Below are 17,538 nucleotides of genomic sequence, written 5' to 3'. Positions count from 1 at the left end.
ATTTGATATTAAATGTAATTTTATATCTAAATCTATATTAAATTTTTATTAAATTTATTAAATCTATTATTCACATTTCTATCTAAAGTAAACTGTAATCAATTATATTTTTCTTGTGTTATAAACAAAAATTTGGTTATGAAAATTACACCAGTAGTAGATCTTGCAAAGTACAATATTTCCCATTTAAGCCTATATTTACCTGTTTATTTATATTTAAATTAATATCAATTCAAGTTTCATAAAATACATGTTTCATGAAAGATAAATTTCCATTACAAACAGAAGGCTCTGTCAAAAATAAACAGATCACAGAAGGTATATCAACGATAATGGAAACAAAATTCTCATTAACCTAGCAGAACTGATAACAATCCTAAAATCTCGAAATAATTAGGTACATATTTTCAAAACAAAGTGTAAACACACTATCAATCAAATGGAAATAATACCTGCATGTTCAACTATAATATAAGTCACAATTCTAATTTTTGTATCAAACAACTTGTTGCTATTAATTATAATTGACCGTGTAAACAGTGCAAAATTATAGTTGGCAGACGTCTGAAACATTAGGTTCATTGTTTTACACGGTAAATTAGTCTTCTTGTACGATAAAAACGTCAGATAAGAACCTTGTATAAAGTATTAATTGAACGACTTCAAGTCGATCAACTCGGTCCGCTGAGTCCGAATTGTCCAATGTAAACGCGGCTTAAGCAACCCTTCGACTTTGGCGTATTAAACGAAAAACAAAAGAACTTGCTGCGTAAAGGTGTTATCGGCCGTAGCGAATGGTGCTTATTGTTATATAAGCAGCGTGAAACAATAAGTGCATGGTGGTTATTCGTGATTCACCAACCCGGGCCAGAAACAGGTTACGTGTCTTGACATTGAACTCCACAGGCAGATGTACTTGCCTTCGAATACAATAGATGTCGTTATAAAAGGGAACGAGCCTGCTGTCCAAAGCATCTCTAGATTAATGCGCAGAAGGTAATCAACTTTCGCGATTGGGTATTCCCGACGGCGTCACTCCCGATCACACAGAGTTAAGAAATTTATCTAGGAACAATGTGATAAAGCATTTACGTAAACTGCCTGTTTCGTTTAGAATTATTGTGTGGTAATCGGCATGAATTTTTGAAAAATTGAATAACTATTCTGGAAATACGAAATGGGGTACATTGTGATTTTAATATGGAATATATACCGTTTTATTAATTTATTAATTGATTAATTATAGTGGTAATGATGTATCTTGATGTAGTAATTATGAGTTTCATTGCAGGGCGATCAAGGACATAACCTCGTCTTTTATTCAAATGTAATCGGAATATTTGATGTGTAGATCTATTAATATTTTAGTCTCATACATAGGTATAAGTATTCGAGCGAAAATGAGAATCCGTTATGCATATGTGTGTTACATATTTGTCCAATTGTTTATAAAAAGATATCTATCGCCTATAAAGGAATTAAATCTAATTATATAATAGGCTAGGTGCTTATTTATATATAAAATTTAATTTACAATAATATTTGAATTATATATAAATTTATTTACATTTACTATTATATACATACATCACTATATTATTATATGACTATTTATACACATTATCGATTTAGAATTTTTTAATCGTAAATCAATATTTTTGTATTTTTGTATTTTCTTAAGTTTCTTATGAGAATTTGTATTGTTATTTAAAAAATTTGTTTCTTGTCGTTGATTTATTTGAAAAATTCCTTTTGTTCCATAATTGTAAGTATTCATATATATTTTCATAAAAGAAATTAAAATTTGTATATCTTTACTGCTATTTATATTATTTTATATTTTTATATTATTATCACATATGTTTATCAGAACTATCATAGAAATAACTATCATAAAACTATCAATATATAAATACAGTATTTATATTACTTATTTATTAATTAATTAAGTTCAAATATAAAATAGTTTAACCAAATGGTAAATGATAATATATCACTGATTCAAAAACATTAATAATAGTTCCTGTTTAAAAATCAAAGTAGAAATTCTTTTAAAATATAGTTTACAGACTATGCATTATAAAATAAAACTCTGCACAACAAGAATATTATTATTACTATACTTCATATTATTAAAAATATCATAATACCTGTTACAGGATACATATATAGCATGAAGTAATAACAGGAAAGGAATTAAAAAATTTGTTAGAAAATATAATAGAATAAAATTATTACTTTTATAATACATATTTCAGCATACATAACTTGAAATAATAATAAAAGAAAAGAGTTCCAAAAACTTCTTATTAAATATAACACTATATAATTATCAATATTATCGTTATACATATTACAAAATATATGGTAAAAGATTAATGATTGAAAAATTATATAAGAATAAATGATAAAAGAATAAAGAATATATGGCATAAGATAATGGCAAAAGAAAAGACAATTAGAAACTAAAATAAACTATTCTAAGAATTTTCCAGAATAAAGAAAGTTTTTTACTGATTCCAAGCATATCTTAAACACGTGTCTTAAATATTCAACTATCACACTTGTAACAACATCTGAGAAAACAATTATTCATTTTTCGTGTCGACTAATCATCGCACGACGTATTTTCTCGAAGCATCTTCATTTGTTCCAAAACAGTCTTAAGGCAACGTCATTTGGAATGTTTTCGATGGTTATCAGGTCCACACGTACAGGTTATATTTTACAATGATTAAGAAACAGCACCTCCTGAATCATAGAATCCTAGTAATAATTTGCAGTCCAATAATTTCATAATATTTCTCCATTCGTCTAAGAAGCCTGCATCTCCAACGTCTGATTCTGCGAAAATTGATAGAAAAGTATTAATTTGCTACTTGCTACCTAATAATCACTGGACTACAACACTATCGATTACACTGAACCGTGATCAAATCGGCCGAAACACGTGTTTCTGCATTTTTATTCACGGTTTCGTTCGTTTACGAAAAAATAGCAGATGCACAATCTCTCGATTATCTTTGATCGATTGTTACACCGTGTACAACAGGATGTGAGAACGATTACGATTCGATGTATCGATTATTATTTATGAGCGCTGTAGGCAGCAGTTTCTCTTCTTTAATGGAAAAGGCGAATTAAAAGCTAATTCATAATTTGATCCATAATAACTTATTCTGATTCATGATTCATAGTAAAATCATTTAATCGGATATAATTTAAAGAAACAGAATTTTCCAGATGATTAACATAAGATGAATGAAAAAAAAAAAGGAAAAAAATTTACGCTTACCTTTAATTTTTATATATAAATCAATAAGAAATTAATGTTTTACTTTCGCATAAATCGAAGCTGCTTCTTTCTACAAAAATATTATTATTAATTATTGATAAAACAAAGTACATGTCGTTCGTATTTCATATTAGTAATTCTAAATTCTAAATTCTAAATGTTTTAATGAATTTTAATACAGAATATTGTTGATTATTTCACCTTGAAAATTTGCTGAATTAAATTCTTGTTAGAATAAAATAAAACACTTGAAAAAATATTTTAAATAACTGACTTTCTTCAAGTAAAATTATTTAGTTGAACACTTAAATTTTAAATCTGCAAAACGCTCTTACTTTTCACTTTGTCTAACATGAGGTTATCATCCATGAATAAAAAAGTTTAACGAAGAAGAGAAACTATATTTTACAAAAATACTATTATCTTTGTTGACACAAAATTTGTATATGTCAACATTAATAAAAAAAATTCGATTACATTTGGATTAGACTACATTCATATAATGTTCAACTGTTTAATTACTAGTATTGATTTAATTATTTACTCATGTTGAATGGAGATCAATTAATTTCGGAATATAGTACAGTTACATATAATTACATAATAAATACGTAATAAAATCAAGAGATTGCATTCAGCAATCCATATGTAAAAAAAACATAAAAATCCGATAATTGTTGTTATATGTTCAATCAATAATTAATTACTCATTATTAATTAACAGTCAATTGTAGTTGGTGATAAAAATAACGAAACATGGGAATAAAATAATCAACCAAATATTTCGCTTAAAGTAATATCACTGCATTAAATACTCGTGTACAAAGGCGCATCACTTAAAGAAGAACTCATTCAGAAAAAAAATTTCGTCGATCATAAACATTAACTAAATTTCTTAAAACAAAATCACTGACGTAATACCCTTCTTATAGGTTACTTTTTCCAAGGAAGTATGCAGGGGCGGAGTGTACGTTCAAGGGCCATAGTGTATGTTCAATATAATCGAATTATCAATATTCTTTCTACCTGAAAAAATCAAAAGCTAAAAGAAAGGAACGATATTTTCGGCAAATATATTTTGCCATGTTCAACAATAAACAACGTAACAAAAATTTTCGATGTACCTTTTAGGTTACAAGTTGTTTGTTACAGAATCGAATAAAAATATCCAACGCAATCTTCTTAAGTATTTCACACAGACACGCAGTTCCCGGAATCAAACGGCACATCGTATCGTAAACATCCTTCCGATATTAATTTCCACAATTTCAGTCGTGCAATTTTTCGCACGCCGCACGAACATCGAAACGAGCCGAGGTAAGGAAGTGCGAGTGAATACTATATAAGATGACGGAGACACCGATTGACTCAGTCATTCCATCGCAAGCTGCGACGACGTAGGGATCGATCGAATTTGCGCGTTCGGTAGTGATTACACACGATTTTCCATCGACGTTGTTTGGTTACTTCCGGGTAGATATGGATATTAGGATCTTGACATTGCTGTTGTTTGTCGGCATCGCCGGATCATTTGCGGAGTTACGATTCCCTCTCTACAGAGCACGCAGAGGTGAGTTATTACTGTGTAAACACAAACACGTAAACGAATGTATAGTGCTTTGTACAGGAACGAATTGTTCTTTACTAATATACCACTGCACACACTAAGTAGTTGCTGTTTCGTGAATGTGCTGCATTTTGTTTCGTGTAGACTGTCAAACGCGCTTGCATACCTAACAATTTTGACAATTAAGAAACGATTTTGATAATGTTCGACTCGTTTAAACGTAATTGTAACGTGTTCTAATATGAAACGTTGTCTTCGCCACTGTTCCTAATTATACTCTTTAATACGTTCGACGTACTTTGAGGTTAAGGACTCGTTAGAGATTGGAAGATTAGTACACGTATAGTTAAAGATTTATTACACACATGTAGATTCGTTGTATATATGACTAGAAATTCGTTCGAGATATGTCACAGGCATTATTTTGCATCGGTATCGATTTAATATCGAATTAATTCTGAATGTCATTGCTAGAGAAATTTTTCTCTTTCGCGCACATCGAGAATGATAAAAATTGTATCCAACGATAAGTTATATAACGTTCGACGTACATTTAAATTGGCATCGTAGTAAAATACGGAAATGTCTAGACAATTGCGAATTCCATGGAATATCATTTAACCATGAAACATTAATCAATTTTTGACCGTCGGATATTCGTGTGATGAACGAACACGTTTTTACACATTTCGTAAGTATACGTATATATTTGCCGATATCGAGAAACAGGTCTGTCCTGTTATTTACGGCATGAATATTCTTTTGTAGAAAAAGTCAGAAATCTATAAAATTCGAAACGATACAACAATTCGGTCTCTCGAATCATCCTGTTATCCATGCTATTTTATTCAGTTACAATATTGAAACTTTGATGTCAATTAATTAAAAAAGTTATTATTCCTTTTTTTTTTTGTTTTTAGCTTTTATATAATTTTCTGTATTACATTATATTATTTGTGCAATAATATATCCCAAAAAAGATTTTTTACCAATTATCAGGGAAAATTATATTTTTAGAAAAAGTAGATACATTCTATAAATTTGAAATACATAACCTACATCTTCAATCGAATTTTTCGAATATTGCATTATTAACAAATTTTGTATAAAAATTAAACATTTTACCAACTCGATGATTCTATAATCTTACAAAAACAAGTTCTCGCAACAAAACAAGCTCGTTCCTAGAAATCAAGTATGATTCGAAAAATGCAAAATACGTCAGCGGAAGCGGCGCTTTTCGCGAAGTAAATATATTCCGGAACTGCAGGTGGCACAACCGTCGCGTAATCTGTAAACAGTATTGCATATCACTTTAATAAATTGCACTTTGCAATGCTAAAAAAGAATGTTTTATATTACTTTTCGGAATGTTAACGACTGATTACCGTTTAATCTGTGAAAAAATACAAGGATAGAAGCGCTCGTTTATCTACACGATTGCTTAACCAGTGCGAAGTACCGGTAGACGTTCGTAGTACATGCATGCATCAATATTGCAAGCGGAAGATTTTCCAAGCGCGATAATATCGATAATCGATATTCTCACGTACGTAACATTATCATTCGCACGATGCATCCTCCTTTGCATGTGAAACGCTCGGGCATTATGTGTCATCGCGCGGAGATAATTGGCCGCGACGCTCGCAAGCCATGACCTCGTTTGGTTTCCCCACCTTGACCCCCACCCAGACACTTTCTTTCTTTCTCTCGTTGCTTTTATTTCCCGCTGCAGTGACGCGGCGCTGCTCGGTCGAGTTAGGCGATACGACGCAACTTCCTTGCTAACCTTTCAGCCGGGCTCCATTACGCTCGGAAAGTTCCTTCGAGCTGTAACCTTGGCAAACGCGTCACCCGTTTTCTGTTGATCTAAAGCCGCTTTCCAAATTACGGTGTGCCATAAACGTTCCAGAGAACGTGGGAGTTACGAAATTTTTAACGCTGCAGTCCGGTGAGTCTGGAATTTCAATTTTTAAGTAATAGATTATTTTAACTGCGGGAAAAAATTGTTTTTGCTTTAAAAATACCAGGCAATGAGATTTCGTGAAATATGACTGATGTGACGCGATGTTTACGAAAGATTCTTGAATTTTAAATTAATTTCGGTCGCTCGAGGCCCTCCTCGACCGATTTAAACGAGGATAAAGGGGAAGTAGGCTGCGAGAATTTAGGATTAAAAATTGCTTGGAAGTGATGTTACGAGGAAATTACTCGTATTAAATGGCGTCTGTTTGACACTCGTTTGTTTTAACACTTGCCGCCATTTTCATTTTCATTCTACAATTGTGCGCATTCATTGCACGCGTCGATTGGGGAAATCCCTTCTTACGTGAAGAAACTGGCATTTGCACGAATGCATCTTACCAAGGCAGTACCACCCAGATAATCTCTCTGCATGTTTTATGTTACACGTGAAATTGTGTGCTCGATCCTCCCGTGTCTTTCGCGAACGCAAAGAAGATAATGCGATTGGAATGGAAGGAAGTCCTTCGAGGAAGGAAGGAACGGAAGGTGTCAAAGTTTAACACATGTGCTTCACGTTTAATACAGTGGAATTTTTCTTTCACATGCATGCAACGAGGTGAAGGAATGTCCCGAAATTAAAGGCCGAATCTTACAACGAAAGCATGCTGGCAGTAAGAGTGAAGTGTGTGAAATGTTTACCACAGAAACACTGTTTACCAATTTCTGTAAAAATCTGTAAAACGAAAGAGAAAGGTTAACAGAAATGAAAAAAAAAAAAAAATGGTATTTTCTTTCTTTTCCTCGACAAAGATGGGCTGCAAGAGGATAAACCACGCTTGGTGGATTTCGTTGGGATAACGAGGATGAAACGAGAAGCTGGCAGGTCGAAAGCTGTCAAAAGTACCACTATACCGACGATATTTATAGATCTGCCTGACATCCTGCCTGAGATCCCGCCTGACATAAGTTCTGAAAGTACATCGACGAATAAACCAGATCCTACGAAACCTAAGTTAGATCCTACGGACTCTACGTCTGATCCAACCAGTGACACACCAAAATCAACGTCAACGCCAGTTCCTAGAAATACACCGAAGTCAAGGACACCTGGATCAGAACCTAAGACTACTAGCCCAACTGCCAAATCCACCAAACCTATGCCAGAAACCTCAAGTTCTAGTCCAAGTACTAAACCCACCACACCTAACTCAGAAAGTCCGACAACTAGTGATCCCACAACACCTGACTCGGAGGACCCAAATAATAGCGATACTAGCGATCCCACGACACCTGATTCAGAAGATCCGGAAACTGATTCTAGCTCTGAATCCACGACACCCACCTCAAAGACTCCAGCTACTAGTCCAACTAGATCTGTTACATCCAAACGAGAAGCTACCACCCCTAAACAAACTACTAAGCCCCCGACACCTGATACAAAAGATCCAGAATATCCAGAAGATCCAGAAGATCCAGAAGATCCAGAAAATCCAGAAGATCCAGAAAATCCAGAAGATCCAGAAAATTCAGAAGATCCAGAAGATACAGATAGTACTCCGACTACCAAACCCACAAAGCCCAAGAAAAAAACTCCAAAGAGTCCAACTGCTAAGCCCACGACACCTGATTCAAAAGATCCAGAAGATCCAGAAGATCCAGAAGATCCAGAAGATCCAGATAGTACTCCAACTACCAAACCCATGAAACCTAAGTCAAAAACTCCGAAACGTCTAGCTACTAAGCCCCCGAAACCTGATCCAGAGGATCCAGAAGATCCAGATGATCCCGAAAACCCAGAAGATCCAGAAGATCCAGAAAACCCAGAAGATCCAGAAAATCCAGAAGATCCAAAAGATACAGATAATACTCCAACTACCAAACCCACAAAGCCTAAGAAAAAAACACCAAAACGTCCAGCTACTAAGCCCCCGAAATCTGAACCAGAAGACCCAGAAAATCCAGAAGATCAAGAAAATCCAGAAGATCCAGAAAATCCAGAAGATACAGAAAATCCAGAAAATCCAGAAGACCCAGAAGATCCAGATAATTCAGATAGTACTCCGACTACCAAACCCACGAAACCTAAGTCAAAAATTCCAAAACGTCCAGCTACTAAACCCCCGAAACCTGAATCAGAAGATGCAGAAGACCCAGATGATCCAGAAAATCCAGAAGATCCAGAAGATCCAGAAGAAACAGATAGTACTCCAACTACCAAACCCACGAAACCTAAGTCAAAAACTCCAAAACGTCGAGCTACTAAGCCCCCGAAATCTGATCCTGAAGATCTAGAAGACCCAGAAAATCCAGAAGATCCAGAAAATCCTGAAGATCCAGAAGATCCAGATAATCCAGATAATTCAGATAGTACTCCTACTACCAAACCCACGAAACCTAAGTCAAAACCTCCAAAACGTCCAGCTACTAAGTCCCCGAAACCTGATCCAGAAGATCCAGAAAATCCAGAAGATCCAGAAAATCCAGAAGATTCAGAAAATCCAGAAAATCCAGAAAATCCAGAAAATCCAGAAGATCCAGAAAATCCAGAAGATCCAGATAATACTCCCACTACCAAACCCACAAAGCCTAAGAAAAAAACTCCAAAACGTCCAGCTACTAAGCCCCCGAAATCTGATCCAGAAGATCCAGAAAATCCGGAAGATCCAGAAGATCCCGAAGATCCAGAAGATCCAGAAGATCCAGAAGATCCAGATAATTCAGATAGTACTCCAACTACCAAACCCACGAAACCTAAGTCAAAAGCTCCGAAACGTCCAGCTACTAAGCCCCCGAAACCTGATCCAGAAGATCTAGAAGATTCAGAAGATCCAGAAGATCCAGAAGATCCAGCAAATCCAGAAGATCCAGAAGATCCAGAAAATCCAGAAGATCCAGATAATGCAGATAGTACTCCAACTACCAAACCCACGAAACCTAAGTCAAAAGCTCCGAAACGTCCAGCTACTAAGCCCCCGAAATCTGATCCAGAGGATCCAGAAGATCCAGAAAATCCGGAAGATCCACAAGATCCTGAAGATCCAGAAGATCCTGAAGACCCAGAAGATCCAGATAATGCAGATAGTACTCCAACTACCAAACCCACGAAACCTAAGTCAAAAGCTCCGAAACGTCCAGCTACTAAGCCCCCGAAATCTGATCCATCAGATCCAGAAGACCCAGAAGATCCGGAAGATCATGAAAATCCAGACGATCCAGAAGATTCAGAAAATCCAGAAGATCCAAATAATTCAGATAATACTCCAGCTACCAAACCTGAGAGACCTAAATCGCAAAAACCAACTACTAAACCTAAAGATTCGAAACCAAAACCCGCACCTAATCGCCCTGCTAAGCCTACGACGCCTAAACCAAACTCAGCACAACCTAAACCAAGAACTCCCGGATCTAAACCGACCACTACTTCACCGCGTAAACCCTCGTCCAAGCCAAAACAGCCTAATTCTGACAAACCACCATCATCTGATACCTTGCCTTCATTTAATTCTCGCTTTGACCCTGACGAAGAACCCGAAGAACCTAGTAACCAACTTAATGGAAAGCAAGAGCCGACTGTGAAGCATCCTACGTATCCTACGTTTCCTTTGTACCCTGTGGATCCTACGAATCCTTGGAATCCTTTGTACCCTGTGAATCCTACGAATCCTTGGAATCCTTTGAATCCTTCGGATCATTGGAATCCTTGGAATCCTTCGGATCCTACGAATCCTACAAATCCTACGAATCCTACAGGTCCTACGGGTCCTACGGGTCCTACGAATCCTAAAATTCCAAATTTGCCAGTCGATCCTTCTTCCTTGCCGTACTTCGTCCCAAATTTCCAGTCTATTTTCGATACTTACACTAATCCTAATTCCCAATACGTGCCAAATAATGGTAACGATTACTCGTGGAATCCACCTACCGGTGGATATGGATCTGCGACGTCATTTGCATCCGCTAGTGCATCAGCTGGAGCTTCTGGTGACACGAATTATGACAATCCACCGTTTACTTACAACGGAGGATACCCCAACAATCAGAACGCAGTCAACGATCCCAACATGCCCATGGACCCGAACATGTCCAACATGCCTATGGACCCGAACATGTCCAACATGCCTATGGATCCGAACATGTCCAACATGCCCATGGACCCGAACATGTCCAACATGCCCGACATGCAAGTGGAGCCGAACACGGGTTACATACCGAACGTAGCCGGTGCACCGAACATTTATAACCCTGGGGATTATGGTAGCTATGGCGGAGGTAATTTTTAATAAGATGGCAAAACTCGAACTCAAGAATACCATAATGAAGATTATCGGGTGGATGCATGCATTGCGACGATTTCTGCTTAGGGAAATTAACAGAGATCCGTAAGATTTTTGAGGTTAGCTATAGTCAGTGACGAGGTTGGGTACTCGAGAGGGAATAAATGAATAATCGGGAACATAATGGTATACCTATATACAATTCTGCGGTTCCGTACTATTACGCAAGTATTGTATATGTTTAGATCATAATGAAACGGTACACTGATATTTTTTTCTTTTTCTTTTTTTTTTAGGAAGGGGTTATGGTTACGAATACACAGTAATGTCTCCAAGTGACAATTGCAGAATTCTTCTTGACACATTGTCAGTTTAACGGTGGATGGACGATTTGGTTTACCGCAGAGTTCAAAGTCAAATGTGAAATATTACGTATAGTCGTAAATTACATTTACCCATGCACTTCCTAATTGGCCGTTACGCAATATGTATATATGCGTATTTCGATATTATTATCAGTTTGGAATCGAGTTAATTACATTCCGTTCTTTATTCCTATTTTATCAGAAAAATCTCACGAATGAAGTAAATATGTAAATTTTGTTTCTCGTGCAAAGATTGAACATTTTCACAAACAGAATATCAGGATTATATAAAATAATATTTTTCGCGAGATTGTATTTAAATAATCGCGAAGGGTACTCCTATTCTAGGGGTACTCCTATTCCTGTGGAGTGGGGATAGGTGACTCTTACACGCCAATTATAGAGTACTTGCGAATTGCCACTGGAGATATTACTGTAATTAGGGAAAATAATATAACATTTTTTTATTTCTATTTTCTTTTTTTTTTTATTTAATATACATTGTAGCATTATACGATTTTTTTTTTTTAAATTTGCATTATGTGTTGCACTTTTGCAGACTAATATAGTTGAAATATCTATTATACTAGTTCAAGAAAGGTAATTCAATATTTTTCACATATATCCATATATTATGCACTGCATGAATATAAAAAAGTAGTCCTTTTTTTGATTGTATGTTTATGATAAGTACTTATTACTTTTATTTTTTACAGGTGCACCATACCCTGATTTTGTTTTTCCTAATTTGGACAATTTCCAGAAGCAAATGGAGGACAATTTTAAACAACTTCAAGCTCAGTTTGAAAAACAGCAGCAACAGTAGGTTTTACAAATTTGGTGGTGTTTTAAGCTAGGTTACACTATGAAAGTAGCTTATGCTAAAAATGCTAAAACAGTAACATGCAATAAAAAAATGCTAACAATAAGTACCAAATATTAAAAATATTAAGATACTTACTAAAAACATATATACATATATATTTAGAAATATTTTTTGAAAGATGTTTCATTAACTAATAATTACTAATTATAGAATAATGATAATTTTCTGAAAATCATCTTCTGAATATTTTACAGTATTTTTGATTTTTATTTTATGTTTAGTGAAATATGTAAAAAATAGTGAAACAACAAACTGATAACTAATTTATATTTTTTAAAGTGCTATTTATGGAAAATTCCATTTATTTCATCTGCATCATGTTTTCATATTTTCCCTTATTTATTGGTATCAGAATAAATATAATTCTCTTTTTATTCTTTTGGTACAAATTGAGAGCTGAAATATATTTTGGAAAATATAAAACAATGATTAAATAATTATTAAAATGAGAATTTTCTCTGAATATTTTTTCTTTCCTTATTATTTCGTTTTTCCTGTAAAAAGAAAAAAAAAACAAACGATTACATTCAAAATAATGTATATTTAATTTCTAGTATAGGGAGCTAAAAAAAAAGCAAAAAAAATAGCTTTCAAATTACCAAAATGTTATATTTAATATTTTATTTAAATTATACTTCTTTAAATTTATTTTTCTTTTTTTTACTCCATACATTTTAATAATAACGTTATAAAATAGGCTAATGTACGAATATTACATATACATAGGATCTTTGATGCTACTAACCGCATAGCCGCTGATGGCGCCTCTGCACCTGGTGCACATACTGCTTACTCTAGCATTAATTTGGGACCAGGAGGTGGTTACCAAACTGGTGCAATCAATCCGGTAAGTTTAGAAATTTATTCCTAAGCATGGATACTCATTTTTCATTTTTTACAATGCTTCTTTTCCATTTTAACTTTTTTAATAATATTTAATTCATTTTTGCTTGTACAATATTTTCAATTGCACTCTATATACAGGATAAAAGACTTAATCTTACAAAAATTATGATTATAAATATTATCACCGTTTAAAAGAAATGCTTTTTGATAAAGTTTTCATAAAATTTAATTAAAATTTTTCAGGTTCCACCAGGCGTGGAGTCTAGATTTGCCGAAGAACTACCTCCCCCGTCAAGCAATAGTTATGGAGTATTTAGTAGCTCAAGCTCTCATACTATGGTTGGCCCAGATGGTAAAACAGTTTCCCACAAATCTTCAACTACGGGTGTGAACGACAATGGAAAAATTACTTTCCGAAAAGTGGAGGACTAAACTATACACCCACGACCGGATTTATGTTGATATTAACCTTCTTAATGGAACGCGTACATAACGCGATAAAACATTCTATTCCCTCTTATATATTTTTAAACTCAAGATTCTCTGTAACTCAGGATTATAGAAAAGGTTTTTAATTGTTTACTTATTAAATATACTTAAGTGATTGCCATAAAAATACTCATTGTATTTAAGTAACACCCAGAGAACGAATAGAACTATTTATGAACAATTATCTATAAATAGTTACTGATTGCGATAAGTAGCGACATCTGTGGTTAAGTTTAAGTTCGAAGGTTACGCTCAGAGATGCCATTTCATGAGGAGTATTTTCAGAGGGAACACATTTCTCAAGAATTCTTTATTTTCTATGACTAGAATATTAATATTCTATTTACTTATTTAATGCGGTGTATATTTAAATATGTGTACAAGCAACTGCGAATATTTCTTGCCCCGTTTAAAATCTTTTTATAAGGTAGTAAAATATTGGTCGTTATGTATTGATAGAATTTGTATTTTATTAAACATAATGATATAATTTACATAAAGATTATCAGATACTAATAATTTCTTGATCTTTATTCCTTATTCGATTGAGTTTTACTAAATGGTGGTTCAATTTTGTCGTCGACGGTGAATCTAATTTGAGGTCTTTGAACAGTCCTTTGACCTTGATACCAAGGTTCTCCACCTTGGTATCGACTCTGGATCTGAAATATTTTATTATGATATATATATGGATAATTGCATCATCTGTAAGATTTTACAAAATTTTTCACAATGAAAGTCTATTTAAAATCCTTTATTTAACAAGTATATATATAATATATATAATAGTAAGTATAATAACAAAACTTTAACTGTTTAATGTAAATTTTACTATACTGAAATAAATTCTGATTTTATAACTCTTTTGTTATTTTTGCTGTAATGCTTTTATAGCGTTTTTGTATTAATCAAAATTTTATCTATAAATCATCATTAAAGAAATTAGCTATATAGCATGGCTAAATATTTTAGTATACTGAACCACAAAAAGAATAATTTCAATAATATAAAATTGTTTTTGTAAATATCATTGAGAGAAAATATTCATTCAGCAAGATGTTTAAGGCATAAAATTAATGTATAATATAATTTAGCACAAATTTGTAATTAACTATATACCATGAAATGTATAAAATGATCTCTTTGGCTAATATTTTTATTATAACATTCAAAATTTAAACTCATATGAATACAGATTTTTGTACAAATGATTTCGTTGTTTTATTAAGGTAATATAACAAAGTATTTTCTACTTGTAAAGAAATAATTCATTATATGCTACTGCAGTTACTTCCAATTCATTAAACAATAATCTATAATCTTTTAACTGGGTCATATAACAATAGAATTTGTTCCAAATTTTTGAAATAATACAAGGTGTCCTAAATAAGAGTCTCATGCAAATAATTACAGTATTCAAGGTTCAATGTAACTATTGCAATTAATATTTTCCATGTACTTAGTTCTATATTTAGGTTATATGAAATTATCTTATTATTTAAATTAATTAAAAATATAAATTATACTAAAAATCTCTCAAATTACGAATTAAAATTAATAACAAATAAAAGTTTTCAATTACGAAAAAAAAATAATCTAGAAATAAAATTAAAATTATTCATTGTTTGCAATGATTAACCTTACCTGTGGAATACCGTATAAATATGCCAATGAACGTGAATGATCATATGTATTTTTGACACCACGAATTCCATCTACAATGGGAATATCATGTGTTTCAAAATTAGTCTCCAATTTCGTAATTACATTAAAGTGAACATCGGTTACAATATCACCTTCTCCATTTAGTTTCGATGATACAGAAACATTGCAAATACCATTTTTACACGTGTCTATACCAGATTTTGTTCTATTTTCACTCACAATAATCTGTATATTATTAATAACAATTGGCTGCTTCGTTGTATCATCCTGCAATATTTTCACACGATTAAACAGTAAGTACTTGCGGTCCTATATTTTTATTATATTACATTTTTTACGATTTTTATTCCTTTATTTTTACGACATTTTTCTCTCGACTTATTGATTTTTATATGCAATTGTTAGAATAATATTATGCAAATAAAAGGAAACACAAGATTGTTATATATGTATGTATGTGTCATGTAATGGATACATGTCCCCAAGTTTATCGTGCTACAAGAACATAGTGAGTACTTAATCTATCAAAGCTCCTCATCGAAGGCCTTTTCGAAGTATATTTACTTCAATACCAACAGTTTTCTGTAATTGTTCTGTAATTGAATATGTTCAAATCGATTAATGATATAAATATATCATTAATAGCAATGAATGTTTATAACCATGATTTAACCTCTACCTTAAGAATAAAAAATATTTCTTTTTATAAAATATTTATAAATGCAAAGGTTTACATTACTCGAAGGACCATTAGTGGAAAAAGATATGTTTTCAATATAAACATGTTATACGGGATACTGACGTATCTTTCCTTTCTGTAATTAGCAGTGTCTTCATTAAAAACATTATTCGAGAAAAAATGTGAGTTATTAATATAGTATAAAAAATTCTGAATGATTTTAATTGTATTTTGTTATAAGAGGAAATCGCGATAGTAAAAATGATTTTGAAAATAAACATTTTATCGATATATTCCGAATAATATATTTGCAAATAAACAAATCAAAATAATAATTAGTAAATTAATAAATTTACTTACATCCATAAAGTAACTTCGTTTCCTCAAATTTCTCTTTTCTATAAATCCATTACCATAATTATTCAACTTATTTGCCAATAATTTAGATACCTGCTGACTCTCCTTAGCTTCGTCATTGACTTTATTCAAATTCACGAAGTCCATCAACGAAAAATCGCTTAAATCTCTTTTATTTTCCTCAGAGTTAAATTCGGCTTGGGAAAAAGTTTTCGTGCACGACGCGAGATGTCTCGACGATAATATCGTGAGGAGAATGCAGAGGGCGATTTGTCTTATCGGTTTCTTCATGGTTCCCTTGACTGGTTGTTTAACATTGACTGCTTCAATATTCTTTGGAGTAGATGTTCGGATGTTGTGCAAAGAAATCGCTATGAAGAAGGGATAAGTATTAGAACAGGATGTGTATGGTACAGTAATGACAATGATTGCGTACACGTGTAAGAAAATTACAATGACCTCCGTGATTCTAGCTGGCATGAAAAAAGAAGGGAAGACCTAACCTGCTTCCAGGTTAGGTAGATGTGTGCTCTCAAAGAACGGACACGAATCGGTGATCTTAATTGCTTCCTGAGGCGTTATCCACGATGGGATCGAAATTAACGTTAAGCATTTGGGTGTTATGACTAATTAGCGTGAATGGGCGTCGTTAATTGTATGGAAATGAAAAAATGGAACAACGCTACGTGTTATCGATACAAGTATCCTCTCAAATAATTCTTATTGCCCATTCATTAACATTATTAAGAGGTATTTTTATCGCTTCGTTATTTATGTGAGAATATTAAGTTGAATTGTATTCTATTAAAGTACTAAATTATTTAATAAGTATCTGAATGAAATATTTATAATAGAGTACATTAAATTTCCTTGTAATAGACTGTGGTAAGTTCATCAGTTATGATGTAGCGAAGACAATATTTTATGTATAATCTTAGAGAGAGAAAGTAAGTATAGGAAAAGTAATACTAAATCATTCTTTTGTTATTTCACTATTTATCTAAGAATGTCATAATGAATGGAATTTTGTTAAATGTCTGTGTCATACATTTATGACTGTTTACATTAAATTTCTTTATAATTTAGTAAAGTAGCAAGTTTATCAGTTAGAATAACCAACAAGAATGAGAAGAGTTGATTTTATATACTA

The 17,538-nt window shown here is 32.9% G+C and overlaps 2 protein-coding genes across 2 annotated transcripts; one reads left to right on the top strand and one right to left on the bottom strand.

The window, feature by feature from the left end:
- The first annotated feature begins 4,656 nt into the window (after positions 1 to 4,656).
- Positions 4,657 to 13,814, top strand: LOC108549561 (cell surface glycoprotein 1). Its single transcript, XM_017902990.1, has 5 exons — positions 4,657 to 4,865; positions 7,638 to 11,096; positions 12,183 to 12,288; positions 13,079 to 13,199; positions 13,442 to 13,814. The coding sequence occupies exons 1-5, from the start codon at positions 4,775 to 4,777 to the stop codon at positions 13,628 to 13,630; spliced, it is 3,966 nt and encodes a 1,321-aa protein (XP_017758479.1). The 5' UTR covers positions 4,657 to 4,774; the 3' UTR covers positions 13,631 to 13,814.
- An 85-nt stretch (positions 13,815 to 13,899) lies between these two features.
- Positions 13,900 to 16,679, bottom strand: LOC108549562 (uncharacterized). The gene is made up of 3 exons (XM_017902991.1): positions 16,392 to 16,679; positions 15,332 to 15,619; positions 13,900 to 14,349 (listed from the first exon to the last, which is right to left on the bottom strand). The coding sequence occupies exons 1-3, from the start codon at positions 16,677 to 16,679 to the stop codon at positions 14,218 to 14,220; spliced, it is 708 nt and encodes a 235-aa protein (XP_017758480.1). The 3' UTR covers positions 13,900 to 14,217.
- Positions 16,680 to 17,538: the final 859 nt, after the last annotated feature.

Source organism: Eufriesea mexicana, unplaced genomic scaffold (genome assembly GCF_001483705.2).
Source record: "Eufriesea mexicana isolate 0111107269 unplaced genomic scaffold, ASM148370v2 scaffold2087, whole genome shotgun sequence".
Classification (NCBI taxonomy): domain Eukaryota; kingdom Metazoa; phylum Arthropoda; class Insecta; order Hymenoptera; family Apidae; genus Eufriesea; species Eufriesea mexicana.
Note: the sequence above shows the minus strand (reverse complement) of the source record. Positions and strands in the feature narration are given on the sequence as shown.

Excerpts from the sequence above, each read along its gene's own strand:
- LOC108549561 (XM_017902990.1), top strand. The coding sequence starts at position 4,775 with ATGGATATTAGGATCTTGACATTGCTGTTGTTTGTCGGCATCGCCGGA. Across the intron at positions 11,097-12,182 it reads TTATGGTAGCTATGGCGGAG|GTGCACCATACCCTGATTTT; the intron begins GTAATTTTTAAT and ends TATTTTTTACAG. Across the intron at positions 13,200-13,441 it reads AAACTGGTGCAATCAATCCG|GTTCCACCAGGCGTGGAGTC; the intron begins GTAAGTTTAGAA and ends AAAATTTTTCAG.
- LOC108549562 (XM_017902991.1), bottom strand. The coding sequence starts at position 16,679 with ATGAAGAAACCGATAAGACAAATCGCCCTCTGCATTCTCCTCACGATA. Across the intron at positions 15,620-16,391 it reads AACGAAGTTACTTTATGGAT|GATGATACAACGAAGCAGCC; the intron begins GTAAGTAAATTT and ends AAAATATTGCAG. Across the intron at positions 14,350-15,331 it reads ATTTATACGGTATTCCACAG|ATCCAGAGTCGATACCAAGG; the intron begins GTAAGGTTAATC and ends AAAATATTTCAG.